Source organism: Oryzias latipes, chromosome 2, assembly GCF_053564925.1.
Source record: "Oryzias latipes strain Hd-rR chromosome 2, Olatipes_Hd-rR_3.1".
NCBI lineage: Eukaryota > Metazoa > Chordata > Actinopteri > Beloniformes > Adrianichthyidae > Oryzias > Oryzias latipes.
In genome coordinates, this window is record NC_136238.1 from 38545592 (window position 1) to 38564373 (window position 18782).

The following is an 18782-nucleotide window of genomic DNA, read 5'->3' on the forward strand; positions in this document are numbered from 1 at the left end:
AAGGAATGCTGAAATCACTGCAGACCAATCAGAGTCTCCTACAAGGTCTGCTGACTCAGACAGGAAGTAGCTCACAGACCAACAAGGAAACAGTCCAATTCATCAAGGAGAAGATCAGTGAGGATCTGTCTGCAGAGAAAAGCATCAACCTGTTCCACTGTCTGAATGAACTGAATGATGGTTCTCTATTGGAGGAGATCCAACAGTTCCTGAGGTCAGGACGTCTCTCCACAGAGAAACTGTCTCCTGCTCAGTGGTCTGCTCTGGCCTTCATCTTACTGTCATCAGAAGAAGATCTGGAAGAGTTTGACCTGCAGAAATACTCTGCTTCAGAGGAGGCTCTTCTGAGGCTGCTGCCAGTGATCAAAGCCTCCAACAAAGCTCGGTAAGGAGTCTCAGGAAAATTACCTTCAGTAAACAAATGAATCTGAGTGAAAAACCAAAATTTCAATACCTGCTGTCTGTCTTTTTTTTCTTCAGACTGAGTCGGTGTAATCTGTCAGAGAGAAGCTGTGCAGCTCTGTCCTCAGTTCTCAGCTCTCAGTCCTCCAGACTCAGAGTTCTGGACCTGAGTCACAACAACCTGCAGGATTCAGGAGTGAAGCTGCTGTCAGCCGGACTGGAGAGTCCAGACTGTAAACTGGAGACTCTCAGGTCAGCTTTCATTCTAATGTTGATTTTCTACAACAAGTTATGTCTGTTTTTATCTGTTTTAGGAGAAAATGTCAGATAGACGTCAGTGCAGAGGAAACAGCAGAGGGTTGTTGTTGGAAGTAAAAAGAAAACAAGATTCTGCTTGAGTTAAAAATCCTGGTTTTTCCTAATCTGATGGTTACAAATGTTGTTGTGTTTTTTTTGCACCAGACTAAACAGGAGAACCTGAGTCCATCCAGGTGTTCATATCTGGGAAAAGTTCATGTTCTTTGTGTTCTTTAAAACAAAACATGAATCATGCTTTCTATCTCTGAGGCTCCGCCTTTTGCTCCGTGTGGGTGCCGCCCATTTAATGACATCAATCTAGACCTGGCCTTTGCAACTTGTTGGTGTTTTGCAGATGAAAACAAACAACATACAAACTTTTGCAAAGATGGATCTGCATGTTGTGCATAGAAAAGGACAGAGTTTTGCTGAACACCGCTAGCTCCTTGGAGAAAGTAGGTTTGTGTGTTAGCCTGGGGCCGATGCTGGCAGCACAGACTCCTCCTGGAAGGGGCTGTTCCTCACTTATTTACGTCAGAATGTGAGAGCCCACTTTCTTTTGTGGGTTGGGAAGAATTGGTGCTCAGAGAGGAGGGTTAGAGAGGAATGCTCAGAGATGATTGAATGGATCAAAGATTTCATCTGTCAGTCTGACATCAGGGCGGGTCCCACCTGACTGAATGGACCAAGTTCCTGGACCTCCAACTGCATCATTGCTCCTGAACACACTTTTCTGTCTGATTGCAGGTTGATGAGCTGCAGTTTGTCAGAGATCAGCTGTGAAGCTCTGGTCTCAGCTCTGAAGAAAAACCCGTCCAATCTGACAGAACTGGACCTGAACTGGAACAAAAACCTGCAGGATTTAGGATTTCTTCATCTGTGTGGTTTTCTGGAGAGTCCAGACTGCAGACTCTGAGGTCAGACTCCATGTTTCAGTCATTGTTGGAGCCATTTGGCTGAAATTAGGTTATTTCATGCATGCATGCACCTGTCATTCCTTGGCCAGGCAGCTGTTCTGGCTTCCTATTGGTCAGGTGCATTTTGTGAGCTGCCGTGTCTTTTATTGGTACTTGCCTTTTTGGATTTTGAACTTGGGAAGCAAGGCAGCACATTAATCTTAGGCCGTGTTAAGAACGTCTTTAGAACATGTTTAGAAAATGTTATATCCATAGTTAGGACGTGTTCATGCCCGTGAAAAGTATTTTTTGTCGTTTGTACTTGTATATTTTTACTGTTCAAGACAGTGCAAGAAAATAAATTACATAAAAGGAAGAACAAGAATTTTTTATGAAGCACGCGTAAAGACTGTTCCTGCTCCCCAAGATATCTGAATGTAACTGCAACGGCAGTTACAGTTATGTTCTAATCAATGTGATGACAAAGTTGTGTTGTTGCCAGCAGCTTCTGACTCTTCATTCAGAGCTGAAGTCATTGATCAGGGATCAATGTCCAACATTTACTGCTGACTTTTTCTCATCATTTCCTCCTTTTCCCTGCTTTAAATGTTCAATCTGAATGTTCTGAAATTATGCTAATTTGGCCACGCCTGTGAAACAGTCAGCCATGCCCACACCACTCTAAAAATGTCATCTGTCAGTCTGTCATCAGGGCGGGTCCCACCTGACTGATTGGACCAAGTTCCTGGACCTCCAGCTGCATCACTGCTCCTGAACACACTTTTCTGTCTGATTTCAGGTTGGTGTGCTGCAGTTTGTCAGAGATCAGCTGTGAAGCTCTGGTTTCTGCTCTGAAGAAAAACCCGTCTAATCTGACAGAACTGGACCTGAGCTGGAACAGGGATCTGCAGGATTCAGGAGTTCTTCATCTGTGTGGTTTTCTGGAGAGTCCAGACTGCAGACTGCAGACTCTGAGGTCAGACTCCATGTTTCAGTTGTGTTCAGATCAATATGATGACAAAGTTGTGTTGACCCACAGTGAGCAGAAATGTCCAGATTCTGATCTGCAGCAGCATCTTCCTGCAGCTGCTTGTTCTCTTCTAAGATCTGCAGAAGAACTTCTTCTTTTCTTCCTGCAGCTGCTTGTTTCAAAGCTGTCTGCTGTCAGCTCTTCTTTGTGTCTTTGCTCCAACAGACTCCTTTAAAGCGCGTGCAGAAGAAGCAGCCGTGCACGCTCACATGCACTCTGAGTCATGCTGCTGTGTTTCAACAGATGCAACTGAGAGTCCAGCGGCTGATGTTTGTGAACAGACAGTGACAGTCAAGGCCTGGGACGAATTTCGCGCGCGATATTCGCCGACGTTTAACGCCTCGTGACTAAACAAAGGGCACCAATGTGAGTGTGCACACCGACGCGAAAAACGCCACGCTTAGAAGCATAATTTTTAAAAAAACGCCTCGGGTTCGTTTTTTTGGTTTGACGCGCCGCGTCAAAAACTATACGACCAATGAGAACAGCGCTTTTGCACACGTGTCTGGAGCTTCTGAAGTTACAGTAAAACACAACTAAAGCTGCCTTTCTGAGCACATATACCAGCGAAGAAGATAGACGCCAAGTAGCGTCTACACTGCCGCAAAGAAATAATGACGGACATTCTAAAATATCCCCGAAAACGCTCATGATACATTTTCAGCTCTTGTACCAGTCAATAAAACTCCCCATGTTCTTCTCTTCTCATAACTATGGGATGTACTCAAAATCGGCGTCTTTTCCAGCGTCTTTCATCATTCAACAGAACAATAATTTCTTCATCGCTGGAACTGGAGCTGGAGCTACTGGTGCTTGAAATATTCATGTTTTCTTTGTATGATTCTGACAAGCGCGTAAATACTTGCTCTCTTCTTCTGAGTGAAAAACGACTTTAAGAAGCGTAAAGTTGCGCAGCGCCACCTTGTGTACAGGAGTATTTCTGTTTTACATTAAACGCCATCTAATGTCAGGGAATGAATCTGCATGTTCGCTCGGCTCATCGTCAGCGAAAATCGCCTGGGTGTGAATACAAAAAAACGTGTTGAAAAACGCTGGCGAATAACGTGCGCTGATTTTCGTCCCAGTGTGTACGGGCCTTCATGCTGCAGCTGGATGCTGCTCTGACAGACACATCCTCCACAAACATCCTCACCTTTTCATCCACAAACATCATCACATCATCCATCAAAGCTCCCAGCAGCTTCTGACTCTTCATTCAGAGCTGAAGTCATGGATCAGGGATCAATGTCCAACATTTGCTGCTGACTCTTCTTCATCACTTCCTTCTTCTCTCTGCTTTGATCTGTTGGAGCTGAAAGTCTCTGCTTGAAGAGCTGCAGCAGAGAAGGACTGGAAGATCATCTCCTGAAAACTGGGATGAAGATTTTCCAGCATCATGCTGCTGAAATTCTCCCATGATTCAGTGCTGTTCGGAGAAGAGCTGAGCAGAAAGAGGAAGTGGACTTTTTCTGCTGTTGCTGCAGAAACATCAGTTGGTTTGGATGCAGCCACAGGCTGATGTTTGACTTTCACACATCTGGACTTCTTTCCTGAAGCAGCTGCATGTTGTCCTGAATGTTCCTGAATGTTCTTCTTCTCTGCTTCTGCTGGACTCTTCTGATCTGCTGCTGTTGCTTCACATCTTTGGACTTTTTCTAAACTTTCTGATCTTCTTCAGCTCTGAACTCTTTAGAAGAAGTGAAGGATGAAAAACATGAACTTTGTCTTTAAACTCAACTCTTTGTTCTGGATTCAGGTTGTGGAACTGCAGGTTGTCAGATATCAGCTGTGCTGCTCTGGTCTCAGCTCTGAAGTCCAACCCGTCCTACCTAACAGAACTGGACCTGAGAGGGAACAATCTTCAGTTTTCAGATGTTCAGCAGCTCCAGGATCTGGTGGAGAGTCCAAACTCCAAACTGCAGACTCTGAGGTCAGTAGAGGGTTGGAGTCAGTCCAGCTGCTTCCAGATGTTTGGTCCTAAAGTTAGTCTGAGAGCAAAGATGCAGAGTTTCCTGTAAAGCTGCAGCTTCTCAGTGAAGCTCTGAGGAGAATGATGACAGGCTTCAGGACAACAGTCAGCCAATCAGAGCAGCAGAAGCTCCAACAGGTGAAGATGACAGGAAGCTGCTGCTCTGAACAGGACTGAAGCTCCTGCTGCTCTTTCTGCTGCTGTGCTGCATCACTGACTGACAGACCAGGATCAGGAGACACTCCTTCATCTCTGTCTCTCTGCAGGTGGGGGTGGATCTGATGTTCCTCCTGGAGGAGCAGAGAGGAGCAGCAGCAGCAGCTGGTCTGCAGAGATGTTGTGACTGGACGGTGTTCCTGGGAGGTGGAGAGCAGAGTGATGGAGGAATCAGAGGAAGTGGAGATGAGTGTCAGAGCTGCAGCATGAACTGATCTGAGATCAGCTCCTGTCTTTCTCAGCATCAAGTGGACAGTTATTGTGCTGCAGCTCCCCGGTGGATTGATGGCGAACTGCACTTCCTCTTCTCATTCTAACTTGCAGTGCTGGGAAGTCTTCTGCTTCTTTTCTGTCTTGTATTGGAAGCTTAACTTCACTTTGTCCTCACACTCTTGCCATCGTTTCTGATGTCATCCTTTCTTTCAGCTGACATCTGTGTTTCTCTGTACATTTTCATGAGTGAGCAGCTGTGGGTGTAATCTGTGAGCAGTTCTACTCTAAAGTTAGTTGATAATACAAACCAATCATTGATCATTTTTCTCCTCATCTGTCCTTAAACTGTTTCTGTAACCCTTGTGCTATCTTAGATGACCCCACCCTTACATTAACGTGTTCTCCCTACCATAACAAAGGTGGATAAAGGTGGAAAGATTTCATGTAATCCATGGACACCAGTGAAGATCACAAATCATTGAAGAAAAAAGGTTCAGCACACTGTTTAGTGGGTCTACGTTAAAGTGCCTAGGATAGCACAAGGGTTAAAAACAAAAGGTGACAGAGCCTTTACAGCAGTGGGTCCATCCCTCTGGACCTCCCTTCCTCTCAGCCTCAGATCTGCAGATCTCAGTGTTTTCTTTTAAAAAGCAGCTAAAAACGTCTTTTTAAAATTGCTTTTTCATAATTCTTTTTTTAATATTGTGTTTTACTGTGAAGCCTTTTACAATTTTTATTCTGAAAGGTGATATGTAAATAAAGTTTATTATTCATTTTTCTCGTTTTTATTCAAATTTCCAGCACATGTGTAAAGCTAGCATAGGCACCTGTTGACACAATAGCTGCGCTAGACGTCTCATTTGGACGGTCAAACGCTACGCACGTCTCCACTAGAATCTGGTGTCTTTTAGCGCAGTGTTTGGACAGGTTTCTGGTGTTACCGTCCTTACAGCCACGCTTTTGCGACATTTGAGATACTGCGTGCTACTTTGGGAAAATACAGCCACTCTTTTCTTTGCTTGTGGCTGCTCTGCCATCCACGTGCGTTTGTTGTGACACACTTGTCAGCAAAGGAGGATTAGTGAGAAAGCGTAAGCAGCCCCTCCCCTTCGCACTGGAGCAGGGAAAGCAGTGAGGAAGAGACGGTCCATCTTTTTAAGCCACATGGAAACAAAGTAGTGCACACTGTGTCCCCACTGTTTCCACGCCACCACTATCAATGCTGTTAAAGCTGAAACTTATGTGGCAGTGGTACCAAAGAAATACCAGGTTCCATCCCTACCGGGGGGTTTAACCTGCCTCGCACCTACATGTCATCAACATTTCTCTCTGATTCTCTATCCTGCCATTTTTGTAGCATCTGTAATGTTAGGTTGGGGTTTTGAGGGGCTGTAAGTTGGTGGGAGAGAGTGCACACAGATGGATGACAGAATGTAGGGTAGGGTTTATTCCGGACCAACAGTCAGAGGAGATATTCCAATGAACTACTGCAGAAACCCACACTGTGGGAAAGACTCCACACTTCTGACTGATGTTCACGTCCACTTTATTCTTCGCAGTTAAGATTGGGACAGAACACTGAGAACTAGAAAGAACAGAGGAACAGTTCTAATGTCTACTAGAAAACATGAATCACAACAAAACCAGACACAAACACCATTCTGGTTCTTTATTCGCCTCTTCCTGAATACATTTTTAGGAAAAGCTTTTCCTAAAGAAATTATTTGTTCATATGACCCAAAAAATTAAAAACTGCAGTCCCTGCTTTAAAAAAGAAAAACACAATAAATTGTTCACTGATCACATAAAATGTGTTGGAATTAAAATATTTCCAGTGTTGCCATGGAAACACAGGCAAAGACAACATCCACATTGTATCAGCATCTGCAACCACAATGTTCAAGAGATGAAGATTAAAACTATGATCATCAAAAACAACACATTTCTATTTACAGGTTAATCCATAAAAAAACCCTGAAGTTTAGCATTTTTCATAAATCTTACTGTATATGTAACAGTCTCTTCTTACATTGTGTAGTTTCGTGTTTAGAACTGGTTTAATTTATATGATCTATTTCTCAAATTTAAAATATGCTCTTTTGATTTAAGCGGATTCTGATTTTAGCCCACTATTTTATTTTATTTTGTTCCTCAAATTTGAGAAATTTCACTTTTTGTAGTAGAAAAAGCCTTTTCTCCTGTGTGAGTTTTCATGTGTGTTTTGAGATGAAATTTACGACTAAAACTCTTATCACATTATTCACAACAAAAGGGATTTTCGTCTGTGTGAGTTCTCGTGTCTTTTGAGATTAGATAAAAGACTAAAACGTTTAAAACATTCTTTACAAGTAAAAGGCTTCTCCTTTGTGTGAGTTCTCATGTGACTTTGGAGAAAAGATATTTCACTAAAACTTTTATGACATTCTTTACACAGAAAAGGCTTTTCTCCTGTGTAATTTCTCATGTGTCTTTTGAGGCTAGATATACGACTAAAACTTTTATTACATCCTTTACAAGAAAAAGGCTTTTCTCCTGTATGAGTTCTCATGTGAATTCTGACTTGAGACAAGTAATCAAAGCTTTTACCACATTCTTGACAGACATAAGGTCTTTCAGACTCAGTTCTCATTGACACATTGTTTGCAATTCCTTTTCTTTTACCAAACTTTATATAGGAAGATCTTTTTCCTTTTGGAGATTGTTTGTGTTTCTTAACCAAAGATGTATGTCTGTTTTTTCCCCCAACAGGGTCACTTTCTGACCTGTGAAAGTTGTCCACACTTTGGACATGACTTCTATCTCTTCCCTTCCTCTGATCTCTGTTCTGTTGGTCTGTCTCTACATCTGTAGTTGATGTTGATTCTACATGTTGGTTTCCTTTTTCATCCTGACTATCAGTTACATTAAAGCTCTGCTGATTGTTTGGATCTGCTTCACTGTTCTCATCTTCTTCATAAGTAGGAATCTCCATCAAGGTATCAGTCTCCTGCTTCAGATCAAGCTGATCTTCATCCCGATTGTTGAAGAGTTCCCCTGGTTCCTCTTTAATCTGAGGAGGTTCCGGTTCCTGCAGTCTCTCTTCGGTCTGCAGAGGTTCTGGTTCCTCCTGTTCCGCTCTGAAGTTCCTTTGCTGGTTGCAGGGATCCTCCTCTTCAGTTACCCAGTGCTGGGGGAGGACTGCAGGAATACAAACACAAAAAGGAGCCCTTTCATAATTTAAATTACTTTTTGCATCGTTAATTACCAAGAAAAAGAATCCACCTCAAAAGTTTAAAAAAAAATCTAGTAAAGTATTACTTCTAAGAAATCCATCCCTCCATTTTCTGAACTCACTGAATCCCTTTCGGGGTCATGGGGGTCCTAGAGTCTATACCAGCTACTGTTGGCCAAAAGCAGGGCATGCCCTGGACAAGTTGCCAGTCCATCGCTGACAGGTTGCCAATCTACCGGAGGAAAGTGGGGACGTGACTATAAGGCGCACTTAAAAGTCCTACATTTTCTCCAAAGTGTAGGGGGCGCCTTATGAGGCAGTACGCCTAATGTATAGTTGTGGGGTGTAGAGGAAGGTGTTGTGAGAATGGGGGAGAGAAGTATGGGTCAGCTAGAGCATCACTCTTACTGCAGTGGTGAGATTGAAGCTGGCTTGTAACTGGCTGTAATAGACAGCTGTCAGTGCTCTGCATATGTCACAACTCCCCAAACAGGTTAAGTTGGGGGGGGGGGGGGGCAGAGGAGTAGTTTGTAGTACTTGTTTACAGCCTTAGAGCAAATGGGCTGTAATGCTGTAACCGTCTGTTAACCGCGACTCCTGCTGGTTAACCCCCCCCTCCCAATGAACCTGTTAGGGGTTGTGACATATGCAGAACACAGACAGCTTTTTATTGCAGCCAGTTAAATGAGCTATAACTTTAGTTATGATTCATACCTCTATTAAAATTTGAAGAAAAAAGTATATGAATAAAGATAAAATAAAGATGGACTTTCCAACAAAATATTTATTGTCGCATGAATGTGATGACTCTCCATTACCAGTTCATATAAATTTAGACATTTATTTTGTGAGATTATTGACTATTACAGAATGGTGTTTCACAGTGTTTACACTTGGTGACGGTCCCTTGGCAGCCGGCTCGCTGCATGTCTGCATTCACAGCTTGAAGAGAACAATTCTGATTAAAAGGGGAAAAAAACCTTGTGTTAATACAAAAAGATTGAGATACTCGCTGACACATTTGAACGTTTATCAGAAGAGTTATTGAGGCCGAAAGTCTGAATTTGTGAAGATCTAACTTAACCAAACTGCTGCTGCATGAATCCCATGTTCCTCCGCGTAGCTGATAGCTTGCAGTTTAAACTGTGCTTCATAATCAAGTCGCACAACTACACATTAGTGCTGCTTAGTACATTTTGGAAAAAATGTAAGACTTTTATGTTCGCCTTATGGTTGTGAAAGTACGGTATATAGAAAATATGATAAAAGGCAAAGAACTGCATGCAGCTCAAGAGACACCCCCTGCTCTGAAAAAAAAAAGTCCCGCCCCGCTGCCTTTTAACCAGGGCTCGACATAGCCATTTGTCCGCTGGCCCAGTCCTGTTTTTCGAGCAGTGCGGACCACAAGACTTTACTTTTCACTTGTCCGCTCGGGCCACTAAAATATCTAACGGTTTATATATTCTTCACCTTTTTCAATAAAGTAAATTTTGCGAAAACGTGTAGATTTACCTCGTCTTCATAATTTAGTTTTTCTGCTAGTCCTGTGTTCAGACTTCAAGGGTTTCTATGGGAAACCTTTGATCACTTCTCCTTCTCTCCCGCCTGCGCGCGCGGCTTTCACTGCCGAGCACCACGCGGCACGCGCTCACTACTTTTTTTTTTCAAACTTTATTGAATGTAACAATTCAATACAAAACAATGTTAAACAGCAACAACGAAGGCACAAGCCAGTGGGTTATTACAACATTTGATTATAAATCCGACACCGTCACTGAAGAGAGACTGAAGCATGTCAGAGATGTGGAAGACATGGCAGGAATAGATAGGAATATGTTAGATGGAGTAATGGGTATAATTAGTAGTATGGACAGCAAGATATTTAATGAATGCATTGAAGATGAAACTGTATCCACTAAGCTTTAAGCTGAATGTCAAAGAATCAAAGGCAACTCCAAATACCTGAATCTCAGACTTAAATGCAGTAGAATGTTAAACTACTTAATTTAGTTTTTCTTTACAACACTGTAAGCAGTAAGTATTTCTAGTTAGCTGAATGATCTCAGTTAGACCTGCACAATATGAGGAAAACTCGCGATATGCGATATCAGAGATTAAAATTGCGATAACGATATAATTTATATAAACAAACAGCAAAATAACCAAATAACCATTCCCAGTTTAAAAATTATACTCCAAATGACCCACGTTGACATAGGTTACAAACATCTAACATAACAGGGCTCCATCTGATTGGTCAACAATGTGAAGGCGTCCATCCGATTGGTCAAATGCATTAAGGGATTTATTTGATTCGTTAAATGGTTCAAGCTGCCATTAGATTGTTTTAACACATTTAAGGTTTATGATTTATTGCGATATTTGCCGTTAGAAGCACCATGAAAACTTCTGAACTAGTGTTACCTACTACACTGCAGTGCTCTCTTCAAAACATCTGAAACAGACTAGAGCAGATTTAAGTTTGATATGCTCTATTTTCAGTCATTGAAAAGTGTAGAAATAAGTGATGTCACCAGAATGCACCAAATTGCACCATATTAAAAGTTTCCGGGGGGGCATGCCCCCGGACCCCCCTAAAGTTGCAAGCACCTGCGAAGCGACGGGTCCCGCTATGCGCGGTGTCGGGCCAGTAACTTTCAGGCAGGGCCAGTAAGTTTCAAAAACTACTGGCCCTGTGGGCCAGTGCAAATTTCTGGGCTATGTCAACCCCTGCTTTTAACATTACTGGTTTTATAAAACAAGAGACCTCTGTGAGAACGGTGACGAAACGCTACCTGACTCTTGAAGTGGTTGAAAAGTTTATTACATCTGTTCTCTCCAACTCGCCACCTGTCTTACCAGCCCCCTGTGATCTACTTTTGAAAGTTTTAACAGTAAATTAAAATCCAGTCTCGACTCAGTTGCTCCACCAAAATCTAAAAAAAAAAAAAAGAAAATCAAACCCACAACCCCTTGGAGAACTGAAAGCCTTTGGGGCAAACACAACCTTGAAATAAACTATCAACTCTACCAAAACCAACTAAAACTATATGATCAAACAGTAAAACAGACCAGAAATTCATACTTTGCAAACATCATCTTTGTAAATAAAAAAAATAACCCCAGAGTCCTCTTCACCACAATCGAGTCCGCCTCAGTGTGTGAGGACTTTGCAGACCACATCAGGAGCAAGATTGATTCTGTCAGATCTAACTTCATAAATGGACAGAAAAACCTTTTTATTGGAAATGATGGTTTGATTTTACCTGAGGAAGCACTGGACAGTTTTGACCTGGTTGAAGCTGCAACACTTCTGATGACATTCCCCAGAGGAAGAATGTAAACAATAAAAAGACAGGGCCCAGGGATGGAACCTTGAGGCACACCACAATTAATTTCATGGACCCCAGATAAAAGATAAAATAAAGATGGACTTTACAACAAAATATTTATTGTTGCATTATTTGTTGACTGTTCATTACCAGTTCATCTAAATTTTGACATTTATTTTGTGAGATTGTTGATTATTACAGAATGGTGTTTTACAGAGTTGTTTTCTCCCAAGTTAATCCAACAACTAGTTTTTTAGATCCCATCCCAGGGCTCCAGACTGCGACCAAATGGTCGCATTTTGCAACCAAAATTTGAGAGTGTGCGACTGAATTTTACATCCAGTCGCACATGTGCTACCAGTAAATTTGCCTCCCCACCCTCCATATTTTTTATAAATTAAACGTGAAAGGGGCAAGTCAATGATCAATGAAATAATCAATGAGACGCGAGCGCACACGCAAGCAAACACACACACACACAAACGCGCGCACATACTCATGATAACCAAGCACACACTCGCGTTTCATTGAGTGATGCCTGTCTGTGAGGCGGCCAATGGGTGTGACAAGAATAGGGAGTGCCACTGCAAGTGGCTAAATGCGTGGAGGGGGAGGGGCCTAGAGATAATCGAGCCGCGTAAACATGGGAAGGAAACTGTGTGAAGGAAACGGAGACAAATATCACCACAGCCGGATATGTGCGTCTGAGCTATGAGAAAGCGAACTATTGATTCGTTCTTCCGACCTGCAGCTAGTGTACCAGTGCAAGAGTATACAGCAGGGGTCTGAAACTCGCGAACCAAACCACGTTTCTCATGTGCGGCTGTCATTGCAGCACATCGCTCCCGCGGGAGATGGTCAGCTGAGGAGAATAAATGTCCCACACCTGCATGTGTGACAGCTAACGGGGCTCTAACATGAAAGACGTGCGAGCAACAAGATTTAGTCTTAGACACACTGAAAATACGTGGGGAAAATGCAACGGTAGACGTTTAAGATGAACCAGCGCTGCGCCTGGATCGTTGGGGAGACCAGGCCCGGGGTGGGGGGGTGAAGGCGAAGCTGCAGCGAGACTGAAGGAGAACAGGAAGTTGTAGCCCTTAACATTCAATTAACTTTTAATATGCCTCTCCCCCTTAGTATGATCTGTGATTTGTGATATTACATATTTTATAATTATTTTAATGATTTGTAATGTATGTAGCCTTTTTTAATCAGTTGGTATTTTAAATTATTTTAATTGATCCCTGAACTACAAAAACCCATCAGGTCACATGTCCCATAATGCATTGTTTTGTAGTCTGTAGGGCAGCTTTTAGTCAGTTCAGCACTAAATTTCCAGCTGTGTTCGCATAGGCTGGCGCCTTGCTCCTGCCCCTTTCTCCTGATATTTTTTGGTTTTGATTGACAGGTGATGTTGGAGCAAAAACAAAAATACATGTCTCACACCAGGTGATCTGAACAGCGTTGCGTCCATCTGGGTGATCTCAAACACGCTTATTGTGCGTCTTGGCTGCACCTATTTGGTGTCACCAAGATGAATTTCCATCCCCTAATGCAGTGTTTTTCAACCTTTTTTTGAGCCACGGCACACTTTAACCTTGAAAAAATCCCGGGGCACACCAGCATCCCAAAAAAAAAAAAAAAAGCAGAAATTCATGGTCTGTATTGATCTTCATGCAGCTGTTCACAGAGAGGGAGGTTCCAATTATTAGCTTTTCCAACATCTTGTTTTCATGCTCTGCCTATTTCTTATTTCTCATTGTCTTTCCCTATCAGTTAGGGGGTGGGATGTGTGAAAGGAGTGGGGGGCTGTGTGTAGGTACGGGGAGGGGGGCCCTATTATTCATTAATTATTTTTGGTTGTTATTTTTAATTTTCATGCTTGTTTTCATATTATTTTGTTTGAATGTAAAGCACTTTGTGTTATGCTTTTATATGAAATGAGCTTTATAAATAAAGTTTTATTGATTGATTTGATTGAACAAAATGGCATCAATATTTCTAAGAACTTCACAACCAACAACATGAAAAAATACGTTACATATATTTCTTTTTTGTAGAAATGTGCAGAAATTAAGACCCTCGGATAAGACAGTTTTGTTCTACAGACCAAGAAAAGATACCAACCACTTCAAGATTTGGACACAGAAATCAGTCTCTTTTCAACTGGAAGGGACAGAAGAGACTCTTCCAGGACACGCTGTTGATGGACTGCATGTTTGGAGAGCTTGAAGCTCAAGATAGAACCGTTGTTGAAGTGAACATACCGATAGTGTGGAGATGAAGATCAGAGAGTGTGGAGATAAAGCTCAGAGTCACACTAACCTGCTGACACGTGGCTGATGCAGAGTTCTCCTGGTTCCTCTTGAATCTGTGGAGGTTCTGGTTCCTCCTGTTCCTCTTTAATCTGTGGAGGTTCTGGTTCCTCCTGTTCCACTCTGAAGTTCCTCTGCTGGTTGCAGAGATCTTTCTCTTCAGTCATCCACTGCTGGGGGAGGTCTGCAGGGACGCAAACACAACAAGGAGCCTTTAACACATTTCCTGGGGCCTGTTGCACAAAAGTAGAATTAAGACATCCGGGATAAATGACTGAGCTGAGCTCAATGAATTCAAAACATGTGCGTCCAGGCTTAATCGGTTGCACAAAGACCAAGCCAGGATGAGCAGACACGGATTCATCAAGCCAGGTGTAACCAATCCTGGATAGGTGCGCGTTCACGGCTCACTCAAATAGACCCCTCCACAGATCACAGATTAACTGATTTACCATGGCAACTAGAGCCGCGTACTTTTCCCCGTCGGAAGCACAAATCCTCATGGAGGCATACGAGGAGGTAAAAGATCTAATTAAGAAGAAAGGCAACACCGCCACAGTGATAAAGCACACTCAAAAAGAATTTAAATTAAATTACCAGCCAATTAAGTTTACGAAAATGTAACTTGCCATTTCAACCAGAAAATGTTATGTTTGTAAATCTTACGTGAATGAATCATGTCGATCGTACATAAAAATAATTCATTTAAAAGTTACTAATTTCAATCATTTTGATCCAATATGATACCATTAAATTGAAAAATTAATTGTGTTTTCATATTCATATTGAATGTGTATTTGTTTATATGACAGAGTACTAGGGCCCCACTAAGGAAAAAAGGATAAAGTCATAAATTTATGAGGCTGGTTCTTTCTGCAGAAAAGCAACATATTCTTTTTACAGTTTTGATCGTTATGACAATGTGATACTTCATATTCTGGCACATCAGCATGTCTTCGTTTATGAAACCATACTGAAGTACAATTTCACGAAATGCCCCACATCTGTTATTTTAACAACTGTCCTCCTTTAAAACAACTGGTTACAATATTATGACTTGTCTTTTTTTCCCTCTGTGGCCCTAATATTCTATCATTTTACATATAGCCTTATAGTCTATGGGAAACTGTAAATTATCTAATGATAGCAATATCATCTAAAACTCATTATTTATCCAGAATGATTGAAATTAATGATCACAAACATTTGAATGATGACAGTGGGTCTAGTTATATGTGATAACAATGTATAGTGAGCAGTGAAATAACTATTGGTTTCCATTTGTGGCGACTGCTGACTGACATTAGGGATGAGATTAAATAGATCCTGGAATTAAGCCTGGTCTGGAGCAGGCTAGCTCCACAGAATAAATCTCCATGGTAATTTATACCATAACATATCCTCCTGCCCCCTATCCAGCTTTAGTGCAACCGGATTGGGGATCAATTGAGCCAGGATCACCAAGATATCCTGGCTTAATCCCTTATCCTACTTTTGTGCAACAGGCCCCTGGACTTTTGGGTTTTGTCAAGCATCAATAAAATCAGTGATCATTGAAGAAAATGTCTGAGGAGTCTGGAGGACCACAAGAGACTAATTGAAATGAATATATACACATAGGTGAGTAGTAACTAGGGGTGTTAGAAAAAAAAAAACGTTTCTGTGATAAACCACGATAGTTTATTAGGCAATACTTGTATGGATTAAAAATGCTGTCAGGATGATATTTAATTATTTAGCGTCTGACTCTAGTTTTCCACTTTAGCCTCCAAACGCTATTCGGCAGCAGAGCACAGGGAGCCTCTTTGAGCAGTGTATATATATATATGATACACACAAACTTGTCACGTGACCCCCCACCCCCCCGTTGGGCGGTTTTTGGCTCAGTCTGGCGGTTTTCAGATGACTTTTGGGCTGGAAAACTGTGACTATCTGGCAACATTGTCTTTGAGCAGGGCTACACACACAAAACTACAAGACCTCAGCTAGAGGCATATGGAAGCGATTATGTAGCACAAATAAAAAGCAAAGTCAAAACCAGAAATGCTTTTTCATTTTCAAAATGAAGCGGCATTTTTTGACTCAAAAATATAATGACAATACATTTTGAAAATTAAAAAGCATTTCTGTTAATCCATTTTAATTGTCAAATTAGACATTTCTAAATGAATTTTGGTGCACATTTACCAGAGAACGTCTTGAAAATGAAATGTCAAATACCATTTTATTTATCATTTTAATTAAGTGACAGAAAAAGCTGTGTTGAAGTATAAAATGATAAAGCATTTTGAAGTATTGCTTTTTCTTTTTAATTTTGAGTCAAAAAAATGCAGCTTCATTTTGAAAATTAAAAAGCATTTCAATTAATCAATTTTAATTGTCAAATTAGACATTTCTAAATGAATTATGCTACACATTTACCAGAGAACGTCTTGAAAATGAAATGTCAAATACCATTTTCATTTTAATTTTAATTAAGTGACAGAATAAGCTGTGTTGAGGAAGGAAATGAAAAAGCATTTTGGTGGTTTGCTTTTTCATTATATTTTTGAGTCAAAAAATGCTTTTTCATTTTGAAAATGAAAAAGCATTTCTGTTTTTGACTTTGCTTTTTATTTATGCTAAATAATCGCTTCCATAGAGGCAGCACGTTTTACTCGCCCGGAGTTAGCGTAGAACCACCACTGAATGACAGACGGGTCACCAAAAAGAAAAGCATGAAGCTCAAAGGCTTCTCTGTTTCTTTGATGAAGGTGACATACCTGTGTGGTGGAGCTGCAGCTGTGGTTTCCAGCTGCTATCCAGCAGTCCGCGCTGACGACAGAGCTCCTGTTCGTACTGGACGATGGTTCCTTCGCAGAGCCGGAAGATTTCTTCAGCAGCAGCAGCTAGTCGCTCGCAGATCGACTCTCTCAGAGACTGAAAGGAAGACATAGTTCCTTCAGCAGCAGAAAGTTGTTCGCTGACAGAACCTTCCTGAGGTTCTGAAGACATGGTTCCTGCTCCGATCTTCAGCGCCAACTCCCACAAACACCACCGTCCTCTTCACTGCAGCTCCGATCCTCTGCTAGCCTAGCCTAGCTAGTCTCACAATCACAGCAATCCACGTTGTCTTTCCGTTCAACACTTCTTCACTCATTTACGACACTTTTGAAAATGCTGAGAGTTCCCACACGAACCACGTATCGTCCTTTCTGTCCAAAAACCTCACAAACGTCCCAACAAAACACCACAGTCCTCTCAACACAAGCTAACGCTGCTGGCCTGCTAACAAGCTAACGCTGCTAGCGCCTCGTGCTCTCCTTCTTCTTTGTTTGGCTAACAGCGTCATGGTGCTTTAGCGCCACTAGCTGGTCTGGAGTGTTTTCTGTCGCTCATATTATGTCGATAACGGCAAAAAAAACCGCCCTTTTTTAAACTTTGATGGCAAATAAAGGAGAAACGGGTGGTTTTCACTAACAATAATTTTGTGTGACTAGTCTTTTTCGATCAGAAAAAGTATTTTTTTGACCGAAAAGGAGAAGGGAGAACGGGACGTTAACTTCCGGTTCCGGCTAATGATGTTGGGGCGCCATTTTGTCGTCTGCAGCCAGGTCTTCTTGGGCTTATTTAACCGAAAGAAAAAGAAGGCTAACATATTTTCTGGACAAATTGAAAACAAAAATAATAGAGGTGGATCTTTATTCTACCAAAAATAATACTGTCTTTTCCATTTTTATTTTAGTAGTACTTCGAACTAGATTGTTTTAATGTGAAGCCAAAAAGGTCTCCCATCGAGTTTTTATGCTCTGCAGTAAATGTGGTATGTTGTGATAGACAGCACTCATTACCACCACCACCAATAGATGGTGCTGTTGACCTGTCTATGCCACGAGGAGTTACTGAGTAAAGTGGATGTGAATGCTCTCACTCTGAAAGCTGTGTCCCTGTCGTCTATCCTTATTAACCCTTGTGCTATCTTAGATGACCCCACCCTTGCATTGACGTGTTCTCCCTACCATGATTAAGGTGGAAAGATTTCATGTAATCCAGTGAGGTTCAGAAATCATTGAAGAAAAAAGGTTCAGAGCACTGTCTAGTGGGTCTAGATCAGTGTTTTTCAACCAGTGTGCCGTGGGAGATGGTCAAGTGTGCCGTGGAGAAATTGCCCTCATTAATCATTCACTGATCTAAAAACATTTCCCATCTCCAGGATATCAGCTCTTTGTTCATCCAAACAGGCCCTGATAAAACACTGAGTAGTTAGGAATATAAAAGATCTTAAAATTACTTTTTCTTTGTGTTTATTTAATTCTATTAAAGAAATTTTGATAAGAATGACGCTACCGCGATTTCCCTGCAGCTATGACAGTTTGCGGAAAAGTCCCGTCCCTTTAACTGTCTCCACCAATCATTCTTGAAGGCTTAATCACATGTCATCAGTCTGACCAATCAGAAGTGCTTAAAGTCTTCACTTCCTTGTTCTTAATTCTGCTGATAAAGTCGCTCAGTTCTAACAAAAATGCCAGCTAAAGCTCTTCTTTAGCGGTGTAGCTTTCCACAGAGTCCGGTGTCAGACCGTGAAACAAGTGGACAATACAATGAAGCTCAGAGACGCGAGTCTTTCTGCAAGTTTTCGGCAGTTTTCACACTACATCTCCCATGATGCATTGGCGCAGTGTCCCAGCGCACAATGAGTTGTCCTTGCGAAACGCCTTGAAACCACAACAAACAAACAGTTTCTAAATTTTCTAATTTAACTTTCATTTCATCTCTTAGAAAAAACAGCCGCAACTTCCTGCTTTTCCGGCCACAATTATCACAAAAATGCACGTGAGATTGCGGGGGGGCTGTCGATCAATACAGACCATGAATCTCTGTTTTTTTTTTTTTTTTTTTGGATGCTGGTGTGCCGCGGG

General features: G+C 41.7%; 3 protein-coding genes and 1 long non-coding RNA gene across 12 annotated transcripts in view; 2 read left to right on the forward strand and 2 right to left on the reverse strand.

Moving 5' to 3' along the window:
* The window catches only part of LOC110014093 (NACHT, LRR and PYD domains-containing protein 12-like), a 471367-nt gene that overhangs the window by 185460 nt on the left and 267125 nt on the right, over positions 1–18782 (reverse strand). The window lies entirely within an intron of this gene.
* LOC105355210 (NACHT, LRR and PYD domains-containing protein 12) overlaps positions 1–18782 on the forward strand; it is a 212952-nt gene that overhangs the window by 130437 nt on the left and 63733 nt on the right. The window lies entirely within an intron of this gene.
* Positions 3001–6926, forward strand: LOC144988581 (uncharacterized). The gene is made up of 2 exons (XR_013652503.1): positions 3001–4555; positions 4861–6926. It is a non-coding gene; the product is annotated as an uncharacterized LOC144988581 (long non-coding RNA).
* On the reverse strand, positions 6678–17408 carry LOC110016090 (uncharacterized). Of its 2 annotated transcripts, none has more exons than XM_020707793.3 (3): positions 16647–17199; positions 13895–14068; positions 6678–8200 (listed from the first exon to the last, which is right to left on the reverse strand). In XM_020707793.3, exons 1-3 carry the CDS (start codon positions 16876–16878, stop codon positions 7284–7286), a joined length of 1323 nt encoding a protein of 440 aa, XP_020563452.2. In that variant the 5' UTR covers positions 16879–17199; the 3' UTR covers positions 6678–7283. The 2 variants fall into 2 exon arrangements, with proteins under 2 accessions (XP_020563452.2, XP_078793424.1); XM_078937298.1 differs by lacking the exon at positions 6678–8200 and adding an exon at positions 8781–9192 and having other exon boundaries at positions 16647–17408.